The 19,157-nt window shown below is 57.3% G+C and overlaps 7 protein-coding genes across 7 annotated transcripts; 2 read left to right on the top strand and 5 right to left on the bottom strand.

Annotated features, from left to right (window-relative positions):
- Positions 1-631: 631 nt before the first annotated feature.
- On the top strand, positions 632-3,090 carry MKK02DRAFT_23487 (uncharacterized protein; the record flags this gene model as incomplete). The annotated part of the gene is made up of 6 exons (XM_053086738.1): positions 632-841; positions 1,052-1,664; positions 1,791-1,950; positions 1,996-2,092; positions 2,150-2,361; positions 2,433-3,090. 6 exons carry the CDS (start codon positions 632-634, stop codon positions 3,088-3,090), a joined length of 1,950 nt encoding a protein of 649 aa, XP_052947863.1.
- A 184-nt stretch (positions 3,091-3,274) lies between these two features.
- Positions 3,275-5,091, bottom strand: MKK02DRAFT_22680 (putative multidrug resistance protein fnx1; the record flags this gene model as incomplete). The annotated part of the gene is made up of 3 exons (XM_053086609.1): positions 3,275-3,636; positions 3,685-3,701; positions 3,752-5,091. The coding sequence occupies 3 exons, from the start codon at positions 5,089-5,091 to the stop codon at positions 3,275-3,277; spliced, it is 1,719 nt and encodes a 572-aa protein (XP_052947862.1).
- Positions 5,092-5,427: 336 nt separating this feature from the next.
- MKK02DRAFT_42471 (putative oxidoreductase C terminal-domain-containing protein) lies at positions 5,428-7,337 on the bottom strand (the record flags this gene model as incomplete). The annotated part of the gene is made up of 11 exons (XM_053092005.1): positions 5,428-5,485; positions 5,537-5,591; positions 5,647-5,777; positions 5,829-5,933; positions 5,981-6,091; positions 6,139-6,275; positions 6,328-6,498; positions 6,545-6,656; positions 6,706-6,906; positions 6,950-6,984; positions 7,029-7,337. The coding sequence occupies 11 exons, from the start codon at positions 7,335-7,337 to the stop codon at positions 5,428-5,430; spliced, it is 1,425 nt and encodes a 474-aa protein (XP_052947861.1).
- A 671-nt stretch (positions 7,338-8,008) lies between these two features.
- Positions 8,009-8,422, bottom strand: MKK02DRAFT_42470 (uncharacterized protein; the record flags this gene model as incomplete). Its single annotated transcript, XM_053092004.1, has 1 exon — positions 8,009-8,422. One exon carries the CDS (start codon positions 8,420-8,422, stop codon positions 8,009-8,011), a length of 414 nt encoding a protein of 137 aa, XP_052947860.1.
- A 1,408-nt stretch (positions 8,423-9,830) lies between these two features.
- Positions 9,831-12,890, bottom strand: MKK02DRAFT_42469 (uncharacterized protein; the record flags this gene model as incomplete). Its single annotated transcript, XM_053092003.1, has 7 exons — positions 9,831-9,970; positions 10,028-10,888; positions 10,952-11,023; positions 11,079-11,165; positions 11,214-11,312; positions 11,358-11,679; positions 11,730-12,890. 7 exons carry the CDS (start codon positions 12,888-12,890, stop codon positions 9,831-9,833), a joined length of 2,742 nt encoding a protein of 913 aa, XP_052947859.1.
- A 394-nt stretch (positions 12,891-13,284) lies between these two features.
- On the bottom strand, positions 13,285-16,418 carry MKK02DRAFT_42468 (uncharacterized protein; the record flags this gene model as incomplete). Its single annotated transcript, XM_053092002.1, has 14 exons — positions 13,285-13,406; positions 13,454-13,485; positions 13,530-13,829; positions 13,876-14,019; positions 14,066-14,127; positions 14,178-14,488; positions 14,539-15,283; positions 15,330-15,382; positions 15,433-15,721; positions 15,765-15,895; positions 15,938-15,998; positions 16,047-16,109; positions 16,260-16,352; positions 16,413-16,418. The coding sequence occupies 14 exons, from the start codon at positions 16,416-16,418 to the stop codon at positions 13,285-13,287; spliced, it is 2,412 nt and encodes an 803-aa protein (XP_052947858.1).
- A 371-nt stretch (positions 16,419-16,789) lies between these two features.
- MKK02DRAFT_42467 (RNA polymerase III transcription factor IIIC subunit-domain-containing protein) lies at positions 16,790-18,797 on the top strand (the record flags this gene model as incomplete). The annotated part of the gene is made up of 9 exons (XM_053092001.1): positions 16,790-17,261; positions 17,294-17,371; positions 17,414-17,582; positions 17,632-17,848; positions 17,892-17,971; positions 18,015-18,122; positions 18,168-18,344; positions 18,402-18,528; positions 18,573-18,797. The coding sequence occupies 9 exons, from the start codon at positions 16,790-16,792 to the stop codon at positions 18,795-18,797; spliced, it is 1,653 nt and encodes a 550-aa protein (XP_052947857.1).
- Between the last annotated feature and the right edge of the window lie 360 nt (positions 18,798-19,157).

The following is a 19,157-nucleotide window of genomic DNA, read 5'->3' as shown; positions in this document are numbered from 1 at the left end:
AAGAAACACGTAGCCCTCTCCAGAGTCTGCAACATCGTTGAGCAGTTGAGTCTGTCCGCCCGCCTTGCCCTACTTGTCCGCCGATGTGCTCTCCTCCCGTTCAATGCTCCACATTACCCCGGATTACCCCGCATTCACCTCACCGTCCGCCCAGCGCTCAAAGCGCCTTTTGTTTCAGCTCGTTTCGGCTTACCTACCCGCTGAGAGATCCTAGCACCATGTCGGACTCTGCACCGCCTCCCTCTGGTAGCTGCCCAAGCATCCGAGTCCAGCTCCTTCTGAACTTTACTTCGAGATCACTTCATAGCACTCGCCAGAGCGCGCATAAGCTCGGCCAAGGTCCAAGCTCGAGCTTCCTCCCACACACACACGATCCAAGCGCTAGCGGCCACTCCCAATCTAACGCGGCAAGATGTCAACCACTCCACCTCATACTCCTCTCCGCTCCTTCCAGTCCCTCCCTCCCTCTTCTTCCTCCCACTCGCTCTCTTCGCCCAACCTCCTCACCCCGGCCTCATCCATCCCGCACACCTCCCCGATCGTCTTCACCCCCACAGCTCGGAGCTCCTCCCCACGTCGCCCGAGGACTCCTCCTCTGGACTTCTTCACTCGGCCCACGAAATCCACCATGATGCCCGACTCAGGCACGGCGGTATCCCTCACTTCGACAGGCGGGTCGGCGCTATCTGATTCGTCAGAGGTCCTGCCTCGGCCCAGCCCTAGCGGTTCCGTCGTCGATCCGGCAATCAAGGGCGTACCGCAAGGATGGGACGAGGATCCCTCTATCCAAGTCAAGGTCATCCCGACCATACTTGACGCTGCTCCCTCCACGCTCAAAGTAGTCCCGGACCCCCGCTCTCGGTCAGCAAGCCGACCAGGGCTTCGCACGCCTTCAGCGGACCAATACCATACCCGTCTCAACTCATTTCGGGGAGAGACAAGATCCAAGCTCTCGACATGGCGCGACAAGGCGTTTCCAGAACTGGCGGAAGGACGGAGGAGGCGGGAAGCTGCCTTTGGGCCGCCTGGGGGATCTCCCGCGAAAGGACAGACTGCAGGAGAAGGGCGAAGGGAGTCAGGCTGGCCAGAAGCTCGACCGGGACTGCTTTCGCGTCCGAGCGTCCCGCGCCCTTCGCACGAGTACGCTCGTACCGCAGCCTTGACATCCACTTCGGCGTCCGCTGTACCCGCTCGGCTGGGCATCTCCGTATCCGTCCCGTCGCAACCAGGCCCCTCCACGCTCGCGAGCACCCTGGTAAGCGATGAAGACTTCAACGACCTCTTCACCCCGTCCTCGACATCCAAGCTCACCTTCCCCCTCTCTCCTACTTTCTCCACGGTCGATCACTCCCGCCCACCCATATCGCACCGCTCCGCCTCTACACCGCTCTCTGGTCTGCCACGGGCATCCAAGGAGGATGCACGCAGTATGACATCCACCCAATCGTCCACATCGACCCGGAATCGCGAGCGCGTAATGGGTCGCTCGGACCCATTGTCCCCGACCCGTCCGACCCTCACGACAAATGCAAGCCGCCTGTTTGCTGCGCCAGACGTACATGATGTGCTGCCGTTCGCATCCTCTCGTCTCGGCTCGGCGTGGGATCTACCTCGACATGCTGGAGAAGGACAGGTGGGGAAGAATGTCTCTCCCGTAAAGAGCAGTGTTCGTGCGATGGCGGGCAAGGGGCGGAGGACAAGCATGTCTTTGGAGAGTAGGAGTGAGGAGGGACTGCCGATGAGCGCAGGCGGAAAGTTCGGCTCGGCGTCAACGAGTAGTGGACTGATAGTGCCACGGTCTGAGGAGGAGGAGGTCGTCACAGTGGAGGGGTGGAAAGACCGTCCCAGGCCTGCAAGCGGGACAGGCCAGAAGCGAGTCTGGGTGGGCGCGGACGGACAGGAAGTGCCAAGTGTGTACAGAGTGGGATGGGAGAAGGAGGTGATGGATGTGTGAGCTGCATCCCGAGACGAAGTTGATAAGATCTGACATTGCAGAGAAGCAAGGCTACACGAGTCGATGTACGACCTAGCAGGCGAACGACACAGCTTCATCTCCGTCAAAGAGGGCAAAGCACCAAAGACTGTCCTCGATGTGAGCTACGGTGACCTCGACTGTCGATAGTCGGTAAACAACAGCTGACTCGGGCAGATCGGAACAGGTCTGGGTCTATGGCCTGTCTCTCAAGCACTGCTCTGGCGAGGAACGCAATTCGTCGGACTCGATATCGTACCTTGTCAGATGGACCTCGGGGCTCTAGTCAAGGCTGAGAAAATCGCAAGATCTTCCTCGGCCGGTATGCCGCCCGAAGAGGGGCTATGGGAAGGGGTGGAAAAGCGGATTACATGGGATCGAGCCAACTTGTGCGTTCTCTCAGCTGACCATTTCGCCTTGTTGGCTCAGTGGACATTGGTACCGAGCTGATCATTTACAGCCTGACCACTCTACCGTACGATACCGGCGCCTTCGACATGGTCCATCTCCGCTTCCTCTCCCTTGGCCTACCCGAATCCGCCTGGCCTCAACTGCTAGACGAAGCCCTTCGTGTGCTTTCTCCAGGCGGCCACCTCGAAATCGTCGATATGAGCATCACGCTCCCCTCTTCCGCTCCTGCGAGTCTACAGCGCTCTTTCGCCTCCATGCTCCTCGCGGAAATGATCAATCCCGACCCGTCCCTTCCTGTTCAGTTCGCACTGCCGATGCTTGATGGACTCAAGAGTGGCATGGGGCGGCCGGTATTTGATGCGATGGGGGATGGGGTGTGCCAAGAGGCGGTGTGGGTCTGGGTGAGCAGTGCGTTGGAGTATAAAGGTACGGCAGCGGCGGCTGTGGGGTCTGGAACGGGCGTGGCCGGGAGGGATAGGGGGATGGTGAGTAGGATTAAAGGGGCTTTGACGGGGTGGGAAAGCGGACGATGGGGGTGGGAAGGGGATGCAGGGGCGACACTGCTTGGAGGGGATGTGAGTGTAGACAACGAGCGGCAAGGGGATGAGGGGCCGAAAGTCTGGGCATGGGTCGGGAGGAAGAGGGGCACGCTCTCGGAGGTGACATCTGGGCAGAAGAGGAATGGGGGTCATCTAGCTTGTACATGAGTGGGGGAAACCTGTTGTTTTTTCAGTTGTCTTATATGAATATTGTGCAGCCTAGCGATACATCTACCTCCTTTACCGATAAAATACACTCACTCTCCATGAGATCTGACTAAGATAGATCACCCTCCCGCGCCAGATCTGACCTCCGTATCTACAAGCCTCCTCCGCATCACCCGTGATCTCCTCATTCCCTAGCCACCCCCTCTTGTCCCTCCTCATCCCCCTCTCCCCTCCTTCCCTTCTTATTCCCCTCCGGCATCACCTCCTCCTTGACCGCCCAAAGCCCCAACACCCCCACTGCCGCCAACACCACATTCACCACAAACACCCATCTGAGCGCTTTGGCATACACGTCCCTCGCGGCCCCTTGTTCCGCCGGCGGCAGATATCGGATAGATTCGGTATCTCTGCGGATCTTGGCGATGATCTCGGCAGAGGCAGGGCCTGTTATGTGGAGGGGCAGGTCATGTGTCAGGATGGACTGGATGAGTGCCGAGGAGAGGGAGACGCCGAGGACCTGACCGGTTGAGCGGAAGAGATACGACACTGAGGGTCAGCTAGTTGAGAGAGAGGAAGAAGGAAATGAGGATGTACTGCTCGTAGCCACGGCGCTATGATATCAGCTTTTCAGTCAAAGGATTCAGTTAGGCAGCTGACTCACACTTCTCCTTTCCCCTCCAGCTGCACGTCCGTCATGAGCGCCACGAGCGTCCCCGTCAGGACCCCCGCGTACCCAAATCCCGCGGGTACTTGGGCCGTCCACAACAGCCATCCCGGACTCTGCTGATTCCAGAAGGTCAGCGCCAGCGCGCTCACCAGAACAATCACGCCGCTTCCCACGTCCAACGTCCAATACTTCCCCGTCTGCCTGATCAAGTACCCAACGGCGAGCGATCCGATTCCGATCATCGCGCTATATGGTAGGAGGTGTGCGCCAGCGACGGAGGCGGACGTGCCGCGGACGGCAGTGAAGAAGAGAGGAACATTGTAAAGGAGCGAGAATTGGTTTGTGGAGAGTACGAAGAGGGAGAAGGCGACTGCTGCGGGTGTTCGGCGGGAGAGGAGTGATAGAGGGAGGAGAGGGAAGGCAGCGAAGCGGGCTTCGACAAAGATGAAGAGGAAAGTAAAGACGAGGGAGGAGATGAGGAGAGTGAGGACGTAGGGATGTGTCCAGGCGTATTCGCCGTTCGAAGGCGTATGACCGGACGTCTTGAGTGACAGACCGAGTATGAGGGACGCGACGGCTCCGACGAGCGTCAATGATCCGAGGTAGTCGATTTGGCGCAGCTTCTTCCCTAGACTCTGTCCGGTAGCCGTACCCCCCTCGCTGGCTTTCCGCCTCGCTTCTACCCCGCCCAGATCACCGCGGAGGCACACCCAAGCGACCGCCGCGCCCGCCATCAACATCGGTACTTGGATCATGAACGCCACGCGCCAGCCAAACGTATCGGCGATCCAGCCGCCGACTGGTCCGCCCAGCGCCCCACCCAGTCCAAAGACGATATTCCCATAGCCTTGGAACAAGCCCCGATGCCGAAGATCCACCAGGTCCGTTAACACAATCACCGCCATGCTCTGGACGCCGCCGCCGCCTACGCCAGCGATAAGCTGAGCGGCAATTAGGGTGTTCATGGATGGTGCGAAAGCGCAGAGGGCCGTACCGAGCGTAAAGAATGTCAAGGCGATGAGGTGCGCAGCGCGCCGGCCGAGGATATCCGCCAGTCGGCCGTAGATGGGCGTGAAGCAGCAGATGGAGAGGAGGTAGGCTGTGCCCAACCAGGAGCCCCGGTCGGCCGCGCCGAAGTGGGAAGAGATGGTCGAGGTGAGAGTGGCGAGGACGGTCGAGTCGAATGAGGCGAGGAAGGTGCAGGCCCAGATGGACGCACAGGTTAGGCGGAAGCGGAGCGGAGTGTACCCTGCCAGATTGTGGTGTTGGGTTTCAAGCTCTTCGCTGGCGCGAGCGAGCAGCGGATCCCGCTCCGTCCGGCTGATGCTGGACATTCTGAGGGTGAGTAGACGACAAGTATGAAGGTGACAGATGTGCAAAAGGAGAGATAGCAAACGAAAGTCGCTATCTTTGAAACGCTACACACGGACTTCAAATTCAGCTTGTCTCATCCGCCGCTTATAGACGACCGGCCAAAGATGCTATGACTTGGTTGCAGCGGGGAAATGAGCGTAGTGGTGGAGCCTGCTATAGCAAACACAGACAGAGCAAGCTCAAGCCAATGAAGCACTAGGAGACCATTCGTCAATGCATCGGTATTGCACATTTTGCTTTCATTACAGGTTGATAACGGGTAAGGTTTCATGCACTCTCGCTTCGCCAGAAATAAATCATTGCACTCGGGGAGCACGCGAAGCTTCCGAGGCGAGACGGATAGCCCAGGTGAGCCTAGTGTGTCAGCTGCGGCTCGATACAAGGGCGGGAGAACGTTGAGCTTACTCGTATGTCTTGGTAGCGTCTTCGAACGACGAGAGGATGTGTGGGTCGGGTCCACCTGGGTCATCAGCTTCACCTCGGAACAGACGAAGGCACGGATCTAGAAAGCTCACCCTCAATGGAATCAATGAAGGAAGAAACCTCAGAGAAGAACGGGTCGTCGTCAGTGTAGACGTGCCTCTCCTCGTGGTCGTCTCCTGGTCGACGGACATAGAGAGTAGGCGCGTTGTACGGGTCCACCAGCCTGAGTGATCAGCTTACAGCCCCGAAGCCCATCAAGAGGCACTCAGCTCACCTCATGAGGTATCCATCAGCCCATACTTCCAGCTCGCAAGCGTAGGCGGTACCCTGGAGAGCGACAGCATGCGTGAAGGAGCCGACTGCGCCGTCCTTGTACTTCCTGGTGATATCAGCTATGGTCCTCAGGTCGACAACAATCCAGCTTACCAGATAGCGGATGTCAGACGAGGAATGCGCTGGTCCTCTGGGATGAGAGACTCGTCAACGGGGACCTTGGAGAGCTTTCCTGGCGCCTCGTAGAACTCGACCGACTTTGCCCTGACAGTCAGCTTTACCCCTGCACTGGCGTCATGGCGAGAACTCACGAGACCGAGTCAATGTCCACATCACCACCGAAGTATCGCGACAAGTCACAGAAGTGGGTACCCTGCTCGATGACCGGTCCCATATCGATGGCCTTGTTCCACCATGCGGGCTTGGCAATGGCCTCGTACGCGCAGGACTGCATCGTCAGCATAGGTCTACCTATACCCTGTAGGAGACTTCGAGCTTACGTATCGTGCATTGGTAGCCATGACGGTCAAGTTGTTCTCGTGGATGATCTGCTTCATCTTCTGGACGCAGCGGAGGTATCGCAGCATGTAACCGACCGAGACAATGTTGCCGTTCTTGATCAGGGCGTCGGTGACGGTCTTGGCGGCCTCGATGGTTCCGGTTCCGACGGGCTATACAGTCAGCTCAGACGACGACGATAATCTCTCTGTAGCTCACCTTCTCGACGAAGTAAGCGGTCTGGGGGAAGTGCTTGAGAAGCTGAATTTCAAGATCGGTCCCCTTGGTTGTTCCACCACGGTAGGCAGGCGGGCATCCAATGACGATGGCACTGCGCGGTTAGCTCCTGCCGACCCACTGAGAGTCAACTATGAGCTTACTCAGGGAAGGGTTTACCAGACTTCTTCAAAGCGTGATAGTAATCCTCGATGGTCTTGTACGTCTTGGTGTCTCTGTACGCCGACTCGACGAAGCTCTGCCTTTTGCCCTCGAGCACGGCTTCTGAGCGGGCAATAGCGGGGTCAATGAGAGCGGTGACCTTGAGACGAGGGCCAAGCTTGTGCTCGAATCGGAAAGAGTGGCTGGTCGTGAGCTACATTCCTCAAGGTATAGCATCAAGCTTACTTCCATGGTCCTTCATCTGAGCCAAACATGATGTTCTGGAGATCAGCCTAGCCTGCAATAAGGCGTAAGAATAACTTACACCAGCTCCAATCATGACGAGGTTGAAATCCGCTCCCGGCTCGGGCGGTGGGTGGCTGAACATGGCATCCGGGGCAGAAGCGGTATAGGCGATAGAGCGCGTAGAGGGGGTATTCCGCAGTGCCGACAAGCGAATACCAGAGGAGAGAGCGGTGGGTGTTTGCCGTGGCATGAGGCGCGAGGTGGAGTGTAGTGATCGAGCGCATGGTCGGGAGAAGAGGAGGGGTCCAAGACGCGGTGGACGAGGTGCAGAAAGGGTGATGAAGGGAGGTATGGGCGTGTGGGTGAGGGTGCGAAGATTTGGGTGCATTGTAGGCAAAATGAGGGCGGTATGAGGAGGGCGATAGGAGGAGAGCAGGCGAGGTATTTATCCAAAGACCAGGCGGTGCTCGGTATGGGTTGATGAAACGGACAAAGGTACGGGAGTCGGGCGAAACCGGGCAGCAGGTAGATCAAAGGAGGTCACGAGGTGTTGTGATTAACGGTGAAGGGTGTAGTGGGTTCGGTAGGTAAGGGAGGAGTAAGAGTAAGCGAGAGGATGTTGATGAGTAGATGGGTAGATGGGGAAAAGTTTCGAGGTCGGGGGAGAGGGAGGCGGGGCCGGCGGGGCAACAGGGGTCATGTGTGTGTATGTTTCAGCCAGCCGCAGCGTGGTGTACACAAATACGTCATGTAATGACGATCAAATGGGTAGAAAGGGGGGGCAGACAGGGATAAAGTTGTGTGTTGGAAAGGGTTGGGGTAGGCGCCAAAGGAAGCGGGGCAGGGGAGGCGGGGTAAGCGAAAGCGAAAAATGTCAAGGAAGGTTTGAGAAGGTTAGTGTGGGCGGCAGTGGCGGGTCGACGAGGTGGAGGGGGAGGAGCGAAGCGTGACAGCGTGACCGACCGCGTATGGTGAGGTGGAATGAAGAGGAATATGTCGAGGGGGGTTGAGGAGAGGATCAAAGGTCAGCTAAAGCCAGTACGGATGTGATGTGAGACCTCATGCCCCGTCCAGGAACGCTCTCTTTCTCCGAAACCCACTCGCGTAGTTTGCACCCCCTTTTCTCGCTTCAACTCCACCGAGCAGTTCTTCTCCAGCACACTTCGCAGACCCCTTGACCTGACAAAGAGAAAGCACTAACGTATCCATCCGCGTCGACTTGTCCACATTGATCCCACTCTCTGGCGGATCAGTCGCGCCACCATCCGCCACCGGCGCGCTCGGCTCGAGCTGGGCTGGCGGAGTCGAGTTGAGGGACCGGAACGCGCCCAGGCCGGTGTACTTGCTGGGTACAGAGGCGAGGGGGCGGGCGGGGAGGGTAGAGAGGGAGCGAGCGAAGGGGGTGGTGGAGGTGGAGGAGCGCAGGGCTGACGAGATGGGCATCCGCCTCAGCGAGGTGCGAAGGGCGGACATGGTGGATGGAACAGTTGATGCTGATTTGATGAGCTTAGTCCGAGGTATTGCAAGTGAATTGGACGTGCGAAGTGGAGAGCAGAGGACGGAGGGGGAGATAGCAGGTGGACAGCTTACATAGGTCCAAGAAGCTGAACGAGATGGAACGTGCTGTAGTCACGAGATGTCTATGTCCAAAAGTCTGCTTCGCGAAATTCCAGACCCGGCGGTATCGGAGATGAGTAGGGACAGAACGAAGCGAGACGTGTGGGGGAGTCCCAAGCGGCAGAGGGGCACAAGCGGGAGTGCGGAGGCGTCAAGGGCACGGTGGGTGTGTCAGGATTCCGGCGTGTCCGAGGCGGCCGAACAGTGGGGTCCGAGGTCCGAGAGCAGTCCAAAGGAGGGGAGGTGAAGTGAGACAGGCGAGGAATGAACGTGCAATGGTGGGGGTATCAAATTTTGAAAGGAGAGAGGAGAAGCGCGTCAGCTGAGTCTACGCGTCTCTTTCGCGCGAGCCTGCTCACCTGTATCGATGGGACGGCTGTGGTGGGCTGAGTGAGGGATAGTCGATTAGATGATAAGCTGATACGCAGCCTGATCAGAGCTCTTTTTCCTTGTCCTCCGAGGCGAGGTATGCTGTGGAGGCGCTTTGTGGGGTAAGCTTGATCTGCTTCCGCCGAGCCACTACGTCATCGCCGAGTCGGAGCTCGCGGCTCGTTATCTTTGCTCTCTTGGCTTGGTTCGCTGGCCGAGCGCTGGCTGTACTCATCTTGAACATCATGCATTATCGTATCCTATCGCACAGCGCAAACGTATACACATACTTTGATATCTACAGGCTAGCCCCAGACACCTCACTGCCTCCTGAAACCCCCACCGAAACTGGGTGTGTTGAACCGTAGCTCCAGAACCGACGCAACGGTCCCACCCCGCCGTAAAGAAACGCACTTACCTGTTGTCAGTAGGAAGGAATGTAGGATGTAGAAAGCCCGCGATCCCTCTGGCTTCTAGGCCGGAGGGATTGGGCTATATGCGGGTAGATGGACAGGTGGTGGTGAGATGAAGAAACAAGCATGAACAAAGAGAAGGATGTTAAGGTCAAAGTAGAAATGAAAGAAATGGAGGTAGAACGTAGGGATGGTGGTATGAATTTAATGTGGTAGGGACGTGACCATGCCCGGCCGGCCCGCTGACGCGGAGTGGGATGGCCACGCAGAATTGGCCGAGATATCCACAGGACGGAAGCGTGATCTGAGAGGTTTGCGGTCGATTTGCCCGGCATGGAACCGGCGCGAGGCGATAGGAGATGATACTGAGAAGCGGAGGGGATTGAGAACGATACGAAGAGTGGTCGAAGTGGGTGACGCCATGGTAGTCGGCTGGATTTGTCAGCGTATTTCATAAAGGCAGATTGGAAAGGCTGCTCACCTCAATTGTCCCCCTGCCTGGACCTCTTTCCAGATGACAGCGGCTCATCATCCGGTGCTGATCTCTTGTTGGTGAGGACGCTGAGCGATTCATCTCCGGTGCTCCTGGTGAATGGGTCGACAGGCTCATCGTCCTGTGTCTCTGCTCGGATCAGCTGACGTGCTTCCCGCAAGCCAAGCTTAGCAAAATAATACTCACGATAATCATCGCCGTCATCACCCACTACGAAGCCCTCATCATCGTGATACTTTTTATCGAATGCCTCTTTCCCCGCGACGTCCTCTGCTACCTCCATCGGGAGGTCTCCTCGTTGTACCGCATCCAACAGCGGATCTTTCGGCTCCTCCCCTTCCTCGATCCTCCCGTCGACATACGCCTTCAATGCCGCTTGGTTCGTAACGGGCACCGCACCGTCCTCCTCCGTCTCATCTCCCTCAAAGTACCCCTCATCCACCTCATCCTCGGCCCCCTCTTCACCGTCGTACGCCTCGGTATCCCCCTCCACTTCGGCCCCCGTCTCGTCCCCTGCCACAAGCGCGTCGACCTCGTCGTCTCCCATCTCGTCGATCGCCTGCAATCTGTCCTTCAGGGTAGCTTCGGGCTCAAATGGTGTCACCACGTCTGGCTGAGTCGAGGCCGGCGTTTCCGGCATGTCCAAGAGCGTCGAGTCTCCGCGTTGTGATGGCTCAAGGGACGCGACCGTGCCCGGTACCGTCCCATCCGCCTTCCCCTTCTTGACATCTCCCATCGGCTCTCCGCCGGGCAGGGTCTCTTCCCTGGAGCTCAGACCCAGCGCCTGGAGTTCCGCGTCGTAGCTCGCGCCACCCTCGTCCTCTTTGCTCGCTTCCAGCTCGACCCCGTCATCATCATCCACTGCGGCATCTCGCTCTTCCTTCAGTGCTATTTCGTCCAGTGGAACATCGCTGGGCGCCGGCACTTCTCCGTCCTCGTCATCATATCCGTCCTCCTCCCCTGGTATCTCGTCGATGGGAGCGTCCATCTTGGCCTTGACTGTTCTCGAGTCCGTAGAAGATGCTTCGGTAGTGTCGGCCAGGTCTGCTTCGAATCAGTGTCTGCTTCGCGAGGATGAGTGTAGGAAGAGGGATGGAAAGGCAGACATACCAGCTATATCGTCTTTCCTGCTTGACCTTCCTTTGTTCTGGGAAGGAGGTGGGAGCGCGACGTCATCATCGTCTACAAAGGAGTCAGCTATGTCAAGAGCACTTGAACATGCTAGACTATGACTTACGAGGTGTGACAACGGGCTGGGAGGATTCCCTGGATCGGGGGTTAGCTGAGGCGATGTTGCCGATACCGAATGCCATTGGGGCGGTCGCTGTACTGATCAGCTAATATCGACATCAATCAGCGTGTCTTAGCTCACCCAAATTTCTTGCCCAGTCCGCATTTGGGTGCGCTGATTCCGCTTCCCCGCGTTTCTCCCGCCTCACTTCTTGCTCAGAACCGGCATACTGTGCTCGAGCTGTAAGTCAGCTATGTACCACATGGCGGATGATGTATAGCTTACCAGCCTCGTCCTGCTCCACAGGCGCCCTCCCTGACCTCCGCTCCGCATACCCCGCCGCACTCTGCCCCATCTCCACCTCGCTATCATACCCATCGCTTACTTCCTCCTCTCCAAATTCGTCCTCATCTTCATCCGGCTCTTCGCTCAGCCCAAGCCGCTTCCGCTCGGCAATATGTACTAGTTCTTTCCGGATCGCATCGAATCGGTCCCAGAATCGGCGCGGCCCGAAGCTGACATGGAATTGGACTGGTGTAGGAAGGCCGCACGAGTGGTGCACTTGAAGGAACTCCAGAAGGGTCACGCCATCGAGATGCCTGTCGTCCTGGATGATCAGCATGTCTTTCTTGATTCGTGCAGAAAGCTGGAACCCACCTCGCACAATTTCACCCCGAGCCCGTGCTCATCAAGAATCAACTCCCTGCCTTTATGATACGCATCACCATCCGCCAGCTCCCGCACCGCCTCCAGCAGCTTCGTGAGAGGCACCTGCGCCAGCTCCGCATGCCGATCCGCAAACCACACGGGGTTCGCGGCGGTGATCCCGTCCGGCAACCCCTCGGCCGGATCGAGCGGGAAGAAGAGGCTGGTGGGAAGGTGATCGGGAAGGTGAAGGATGATCCCCGGTTGTGTGTTGACTGTTAGCATCTCGTCCTGCGCGTCCTCGTCTCCGAGGTCCTCGTCGTTCTCGAGCTCTCCGTTATCGTCGTCTCCGCCGACCTGTGCCGCTTCCGCGGTGACGCCCGATGTTGGGGCCGGGTGTGGTTGGCCCGTTGATAATACAGCGGCAGATGTGGGCTGTTGGGCCTCGTCGCCAGCCTCTTCGTCCTCCTCGTAGTATTCCTCCTCGTCTTCGCCGACGTAGTCGTCTGCGTTTCCGGTGGGCTCGGCGAGGGGTATGGGCGCTTCCGAAACGGCGTTCTGGGTGGCGGGAGGAGGAGCAATTGAAGAGGGTTGAGTGAGTGGAAGAGAAGGAGAAGGAATGAGGTTCGAGTCGCCGTCAACAACACCGCCAGAGCCAGGCACTGTTGACGTCGCAGAAGCGATAGGCAAAGGATTCGCCGTTGCCCCTACTTGCACATCCCTTGACCCTTCCCCTTCTCCACCTTCCTCACGCGTTTCGATCCCCTCCACGTGTTCCTCCCCTACCGCCTCTGCTTCCCCTACCTCGATATCCTCAAAGTCAGGAGCAGCTAGACCGCCCCCGGTTCCAGCGAAGGAGAAGGGATTCGCCCCTTTCGCCCCTTCTCCACCCGTCCCGAATAAAGGCGTCGGCTCCGGCTCCATTCCGTCCCCATCTTCCTCCTCCTCCTCCTCACCTTCCACGCCCTCCAGATCAATGTCCTCCCCCTCTACAGGCATATCGAGCTCGCCAGCCGTGGTCGCCTCATTCCCCATCACCTCATCATCCAGCAGTAATTGCCCGAGGCTCTCATCAGCCTCGATAGGGATACCGGCGGATGGAGCGGAGGGGTCGGCCTCTTCATACTCCATCACATCGTCCTCTCCTAGGAGGCCTGTACCGTCGATGTCCATCGCGCCGCGTATTGAAGACGTGGGAGGGGGTAGGCGCGTACCGAGGGGTCGGAGGCTTTTTATTCGAACTTGACCAAGGTCTACGAAAGTGTGGGGAGCGGTTCCAATCCGAGCTATGCAATGTGCAGCTTTCGACCGAGCTGATGGTAGGTCAGGGTGGATGGCTGCCCAGCTGGATTCACTTGATAGATAGTTTGGAATATGATGGAAAGAAGAGGATGAAGGGCAGGTTGACAGGGCTGGACCGGCCGAGGAATTTGCCGTTTTGGGTGACGAGCCAAGCCAAAGTGGCACCTCCGCTCCGAGCGGACCTCTCTCACATGGTGCATGTGCAGGCTGCAGGTCGCAGCCTCCCCACCTCCTGGTAGATGGCTCTATGTACTGCTCTCTACATCTACTCTTCTTCCCCCTCCGCGTCCTCCTCTTCTCCTACGCCGTTCGCACTACCCGCTGTCGAGCCGTTTATGACGAAAGCAGGGCCATTCTTGCCGGCCGTCGCGGCCTTTTTAGGACGGACTGGTCTGATCAGCCTAATCACCATGATCAGGCCCGCTCAAACTCACTCCAGTTGCCCTTCCCGATCCCCTGTATACTGCTGCTAATCAGCTAAACATCTCCTGCGCCGGCGAAGAGGCTTACGATGGCTTCTTTACCGGCGCCTTCTTATCCACCGCCACCGACGCAGCCGCTGCGGCAGGCGGGACCGCTTTCTTCTTGGCCGCGCCCGTTGTCGCTGGAGGTTTCACATTGACTTGCCCCAGACTCCCGATGATAGAGTGAGGAGCATCAAAGGCGGGATCGTCGTCCAGACCCAGCCCAGCCTCGATACGCGCCGCAAAGAAGGCGTGGAGGAGAGCGGGAAGTTGAGTAGTGTAGGTAGTAGCGTTGAGTGGGATAAAGGGTGGGGGAAGAGCGTAGTCCAGAGCGTCTGACTTGCCACTGATTCGTCAGCATCTAAAAGGATAAACAATAGAGAGAAACTTACGCAGCGGCAGTATCGGCCATCCGTTTCTTTCGACCATAGAAGAGATTGGCGGGGATGGTGAGGTTTGTCATACCGTGTTCTCGAGCCACGCCTAGGTCTCGCAAACCCAGGAAGTCTTCGCCCAGCTCATCTGCGAAGTTCCCACTATATCGTCAGCTTGATCTCGCCTGCTAGGTGATGATTAACTTACTCAGTGAGCATCTCCCCGCTGTCCGCAAACATCATATCGTCCTCAATGACAGGTGCGGTAGTCTAGACCGTCAGCTGAATCCCATTACGTTGAGTAAAGCACTGTGACCCACCACTTCGTTATACGCCTGCTTGACCTTCCGCGTCATCTCCGCCACCTTTGCTCCTTCCCGCTCAATTTCATCCTTGATGTGCGATTCGAGGTCGTGAGGCCTGACCAGCCCATTCTCGAATAAAGCATGAAGCATGATTTCCTGTTTCATCAGCTTAGGCCTTTCCCTTGCTTTCGGCCCCAGAAGACAACTCGCCTCAGGCGACATCTGCCCCGAGAACCCATCCAGTAATAGCCGGAACGTCCGGCCCATATTCCGCATATGTTCCGTCGCCATCTTAGTGAAGAGATCTAATGCGGCCTCATTCGCGCCTAATCACCAGCATCAGCTCTGTCGCCCTTCGACCCATTCCTAAACTCACCATCAAATCCCGCATGAGCCAGCATCCCCGCCGTAGCCCTCTTGGCACCCAAAGCCGCCTGTCTCTCTCCGACCTCCCCACCCAATTTCCTCCGCTTACTAGCCTCGGCCCCTTCTTCCCTATTCACCCGCTTCCTCTCCGCCTCCTCTTCCCTGCGGATCTCCTTCTCCCGGTCAAAGCGCTTGATGGGCGGTATAGCCCCACCTTCCGCTTCGAGGCGCTGCCAGTCATATATCGAATTGATGATCGAGCGGGATGTATGGAGTTCGTCGACTGTTCGATGGACGATGGTTTCGAGGTTCACGGTTCGTTTTGGCGGGGATGTATGGGTATGGCCGTTGACTTGCGGTGGAGCCCCATTTCCGTTGGTTTGTGCTGAAGCCGAAGTGGACCCATTCTTCGCCTCACCGGGTGTCCGATGTCTCCGCGGTATTCGCTTCTGTGGCCGAGAGACTGGTCGGGGCACCAGAGCCATGGCCGGCAGTCCAGCAGTATATGCCTCATCCCGTCCGAAGGCGGTCCACCAGCCTCCCTCGGCTTTCCCTTCGCCGTCCTCTTGGGCAGGATACCAAGCAGGTGGGGAGAGGGTAGATATGCTCTCCTTCGCTTTTCCTTTTTCAGCGTATGAGGATCCGGGTTGGCTGGACGGCGAAGATGTGAAATGTGTCATGCTGAAGGGAGTACGGACGAGTGCGGGGTAGGAGTCGAGGTTTGGGGTGAGGTTGGGGCGATCATCCCGGAATGGCTGCCGTATGAGCTAGAAAGATCTATAAAAGCCGAAGGGTACTCACCATAGCAGGTACTCCGTTTGGGCGCGGTGCGGCACTAGCAGCTCTGCTTGCAGCTATCATAATCAGCTCCGAGATGCCCAGGATTTACGTCAAACCAACTCACCAGAGTCCCCATTCTGTCTGATCCCATCCCCGTTCATCATGACCACATCCCCATCCTCCTCTTCTCCTGGTGCGTCCTCATCCTCGTCCATCCCATTCGCGCCGGGGCCATCCGCTCTCATCGCACCATTCGGCCCATTCCGCATTGACGGCGAAGGCGCCGGCGACCCCGCTATACCCGGTATGTGTAGCACAGACCCCGCTCGGCGGTCCATCCTGTCCTGGAGGTACTCGAGGTGATGTTCCGCTTTCTGGCGCATATATCTCGCTGTGGCCCGGAGGGGGTGTCCCTGTTGTTCAGCTACGCTCCCGGCGAGCAGATAAGAGACAGACCTCCATGGCGTTGTAGATAAGACAGTTCTCCCATATGAGGTCCAAATCTCGCTCGAACGATGCCTTGTTCTTATACTTCTGCGCCTTGACATTCCGGAGTACCGTCGAGAGGTCCATAGGGTGCTTGATGACTGCTTATCAGCCCCACTAGATAGAGGGGAGAAAGTGCTTACCGTCGGCATAGTCAGGTGCATCCTTCTTAGAGACTGGTTTGAGGAAGATGGCCGCTTCAGGCTGAGGGGGTCAGTATGGTCAGACGACACTTGGGTGGAGATGACGTACGGAGCTCCTAAGCTCATTGACGATCTTCTCGAGACTCTCGTAGAATTGATCGTTCGAGCGTGACTGGGACTGTATGCGAGATCAAGTATGGACCGGACGGCATGAGCAGGTAAGAAAAAAGTAGGTTAGCTGTAGTCCATCTCGCAAATCAAGTGGACATGGGCTCCGGACGAGGCCGAAATGGGCACAAAGGACAGTCAGAGCTGGACTTACCTTGCCGGCGTGCACGTCGACGATAAGCTGCTGGAACGCCCCATCTTGGACCGTTGGGGCGTCAGGTACGCTCGAGAGGAAGTCAAGGAGGTACTATTTGGGTGGATGCGTCAGTATTGGCTGATCTACAGTGACGAAGAGATGGTAACTCACCTTCATTGCGAGCCGCTCAATCGGAGTCGGACAGCCCAGGCTGTGGGCGGTCTGGCGCACACCTAGGGGTATGTACCGACAGCCAAGACTCGTAGCTATCCACTCCGAGCGCCGAGCTGAGTGGATGGTACGATATAAAGGCGGAAAGAGGGAAAGAAGGGGAAGAGGCGCCGAAATCTGAAAGGTGAAACGGAGTGGACTGATCAAACGCGCCGAAGGAACTTTGGTAAACCTCTTTGTTTCGGACATCTTCCTTCCACCTTGTCTACTTCAGCTCATGTCACCAGAGTAGGTAATAGCACTCTGCTAGAGAGCCTGGACGTCAGACAATCACTCAACGTCCGGTCTGAGCGGCCGTCAGCTCCAAACTCGTCATCATGGCGGACCATTCCTCGTCCTCAAACGAAGCTGGGTCCAGCTCCGCTCCGGTCCTGCCTCCGCCGCAGGTCGCAGGCAAGGCGCGCTATCGCCATATCCCGCGCACCACCTTCAATGCCGTCGAATACCCAAGCACCGTCTCTCACCCTTCCGCCCTACTCAAAGTCATCACCCAGGACAATCTCGACACATGCTTCAACCTGCCCGCAGGCGCAACTGACACTATGCTCGAAATGAGCTATCGGATGGATGATCCCTCTGGCATCCCAGTCCGTGGGATGAGGGTACCTTCTTCGAAACTGCTTCTGAGGGTCAAGCGTCGGCGCAAGAGGGTCGCCACGTCGGATGAGGAGGACGGACAGGACATCGAGGGATCCGGCTCGAGAAAGGGCAAGGGGAAAGAGAAGGAGGAGCAAGGAGTGTTCGTTGCGGAGGTGGTGGGGCTCGTCACTCAGACTGTGCGATTCAGACGTGAGTACCAGATGCAAGCGGTCTGATGGAAGATATGGCGGACTATCATTATACGCCCAACCCAGAGGGACGGATCTCGAGTATGGTTAGTGCGCTCAAGGAGCTGGATTGTGAGTTCAGCGCGTCGACTCTTGAGGCATAGCTCATGACAGATAATGCCATTCTCGATTATAGTGTCGCGCAGCTCGACGAGGAGTTTATGGACCCCGTCGAGCCGCCGCTAGGTGAAGAGTTACCACCTGGGGTGATGCCCTTCCGGACGCGACTAGATCTCCCACCGCCGCCTATCTTCAGCCAGCGCTTCCTGCCGCCATCTTACGGGTGAGCTCGCTGTTTTCTGCCTATTCTTGATCGGTGAGCTGATAAACAGATACAAGAACGCTCCTCAGAGCGTACTCGAGATGACGGTCGACCCCTATACTGGCGAGTCTCGACAACGCTATGTCAACAAATCCCGACTCATCGCTACCGGGCCCCAGAGGGTGGGACACGGCCACGCGAAGGGTCAAGTCCCAACAGAGCCAGTCAAGGCAGTCAAGGATCGGCTGGGAAAAGTCAGCCAGCCGTTGCTGGAGAAGCTAAAGAAGGTGGGTCGACCCAACCAAACTCTGGAACGAGCTGATACTCTAGCTGTTCGAAGAGCGACCTGTCTGGCTCAGGGTTGCTCTCCTTGCCCAGCTAACTCCAGAGGAAGAGCGAAACGTCATCAAGTGCGCCCCAGTCTTGTGGGCATGTGGTGAAGCTGATGAACAGCGAAAAGACCTACCTTGCCGCCGTGTGCTACACGTTTGGAGCTGGACCATACTGGAAATGTTATGCCCGACTGGGATATGATCCGGTATACGAGCCGTCCGCATACATGTGCGTTCCCATCTTGCTCCAACAGTGGTGGTCGCTGACTAGCAGATATCAACGAATCTACTTTTACATCACGGTTCAACGGGCCAAGGTCACTATGCTACGCGCGCAATCGGTCGAGTCTGCAGACGAGGAGGAAGAGGAAGAAACAAAGGACGGGGGCTGGTGGTTAGCTGAGCAGGAACGGCGGGTCGCTGCTGGGGAAAGGGGACCCGTCGATCGGACGTATGTTCAGCCCCATGCCGCCCCATTCTCCATGGGGATAAAGCTGACTGGGTGTAGGAAGGCACATATGTTCGATGGGCACGAGATCAATCGCAGCAAGCCCGACTTTCAGCTATGCGACATCTCCGATCCGCTCCTGCGGAAATACATCGACAATCCCAATTTGCGCAACGATACATGCGATGTAAGCCCATCTCATACTCGAGCGTGACGAAGCTGACCCGGTAGTCCAAGGACGGGTGGTACAAGCCCTTCGCGCTCGCTGCTATTCGGAACATCTGTAAGATCAAGTACGCCTACGTCCGGGAACATGGGCATGCGGCGCCGAATGAGCTGTGTTATGAGGAGATTGAGAAGTTTGAGCGGGCTATGCGGGGCGCAAAGGAGGGATCTAGGGCTGAGGACGATGAGGAAGGGGCAGATGCGGGAGAGGACGAGGAGATGGAGGAATAAGGCCTAAGGTTAAATACTATGGATCAATATCTCATGGGGAGACCCAAATCAAGTCTGGTCTGATGGTCAGCTCCCAGTCCGGGGACGAAGAGAAGTCTGCACCATGCTTGCTGGAGTGGCCACGGAAATGGTCAGCTTGCGGTGCTTTGGTATCGATCATTCGATAGGATCTTCACCTCGTGTCTGGGGCTCGAGAAGACCCTCATAATACTGCACACACGATACTAGAGCTTTTGCATGGTCTCGATCAATAGCTATTTGAGCCTATGAGTATATGGAAAGTTAATGGATGCACTCTAGATCCCATCGCTCACGATACGCGCTCTCGTTCGGTCACCTTAGCCACGGGTCTTGGTAAGA

This window comes from Dioszegia hungarica (assembly GCF_025882075.1).
Source record: "Dioszegia hungarica strain PDD-24b-2 chromosome Unknown MKK02contig_6, whole genome shotgun sequence".
Taxonomy (NCBI): Eukaryota; Fungi; Basidiomycota; class Tremellomycetes; order Tremellales; family Bulleribasidiaceae; genus Dioszegia; species Dioszegia hungarica.
This window is presented reverse-complemented; position numbering and strand designations above follow the sequence as displayed.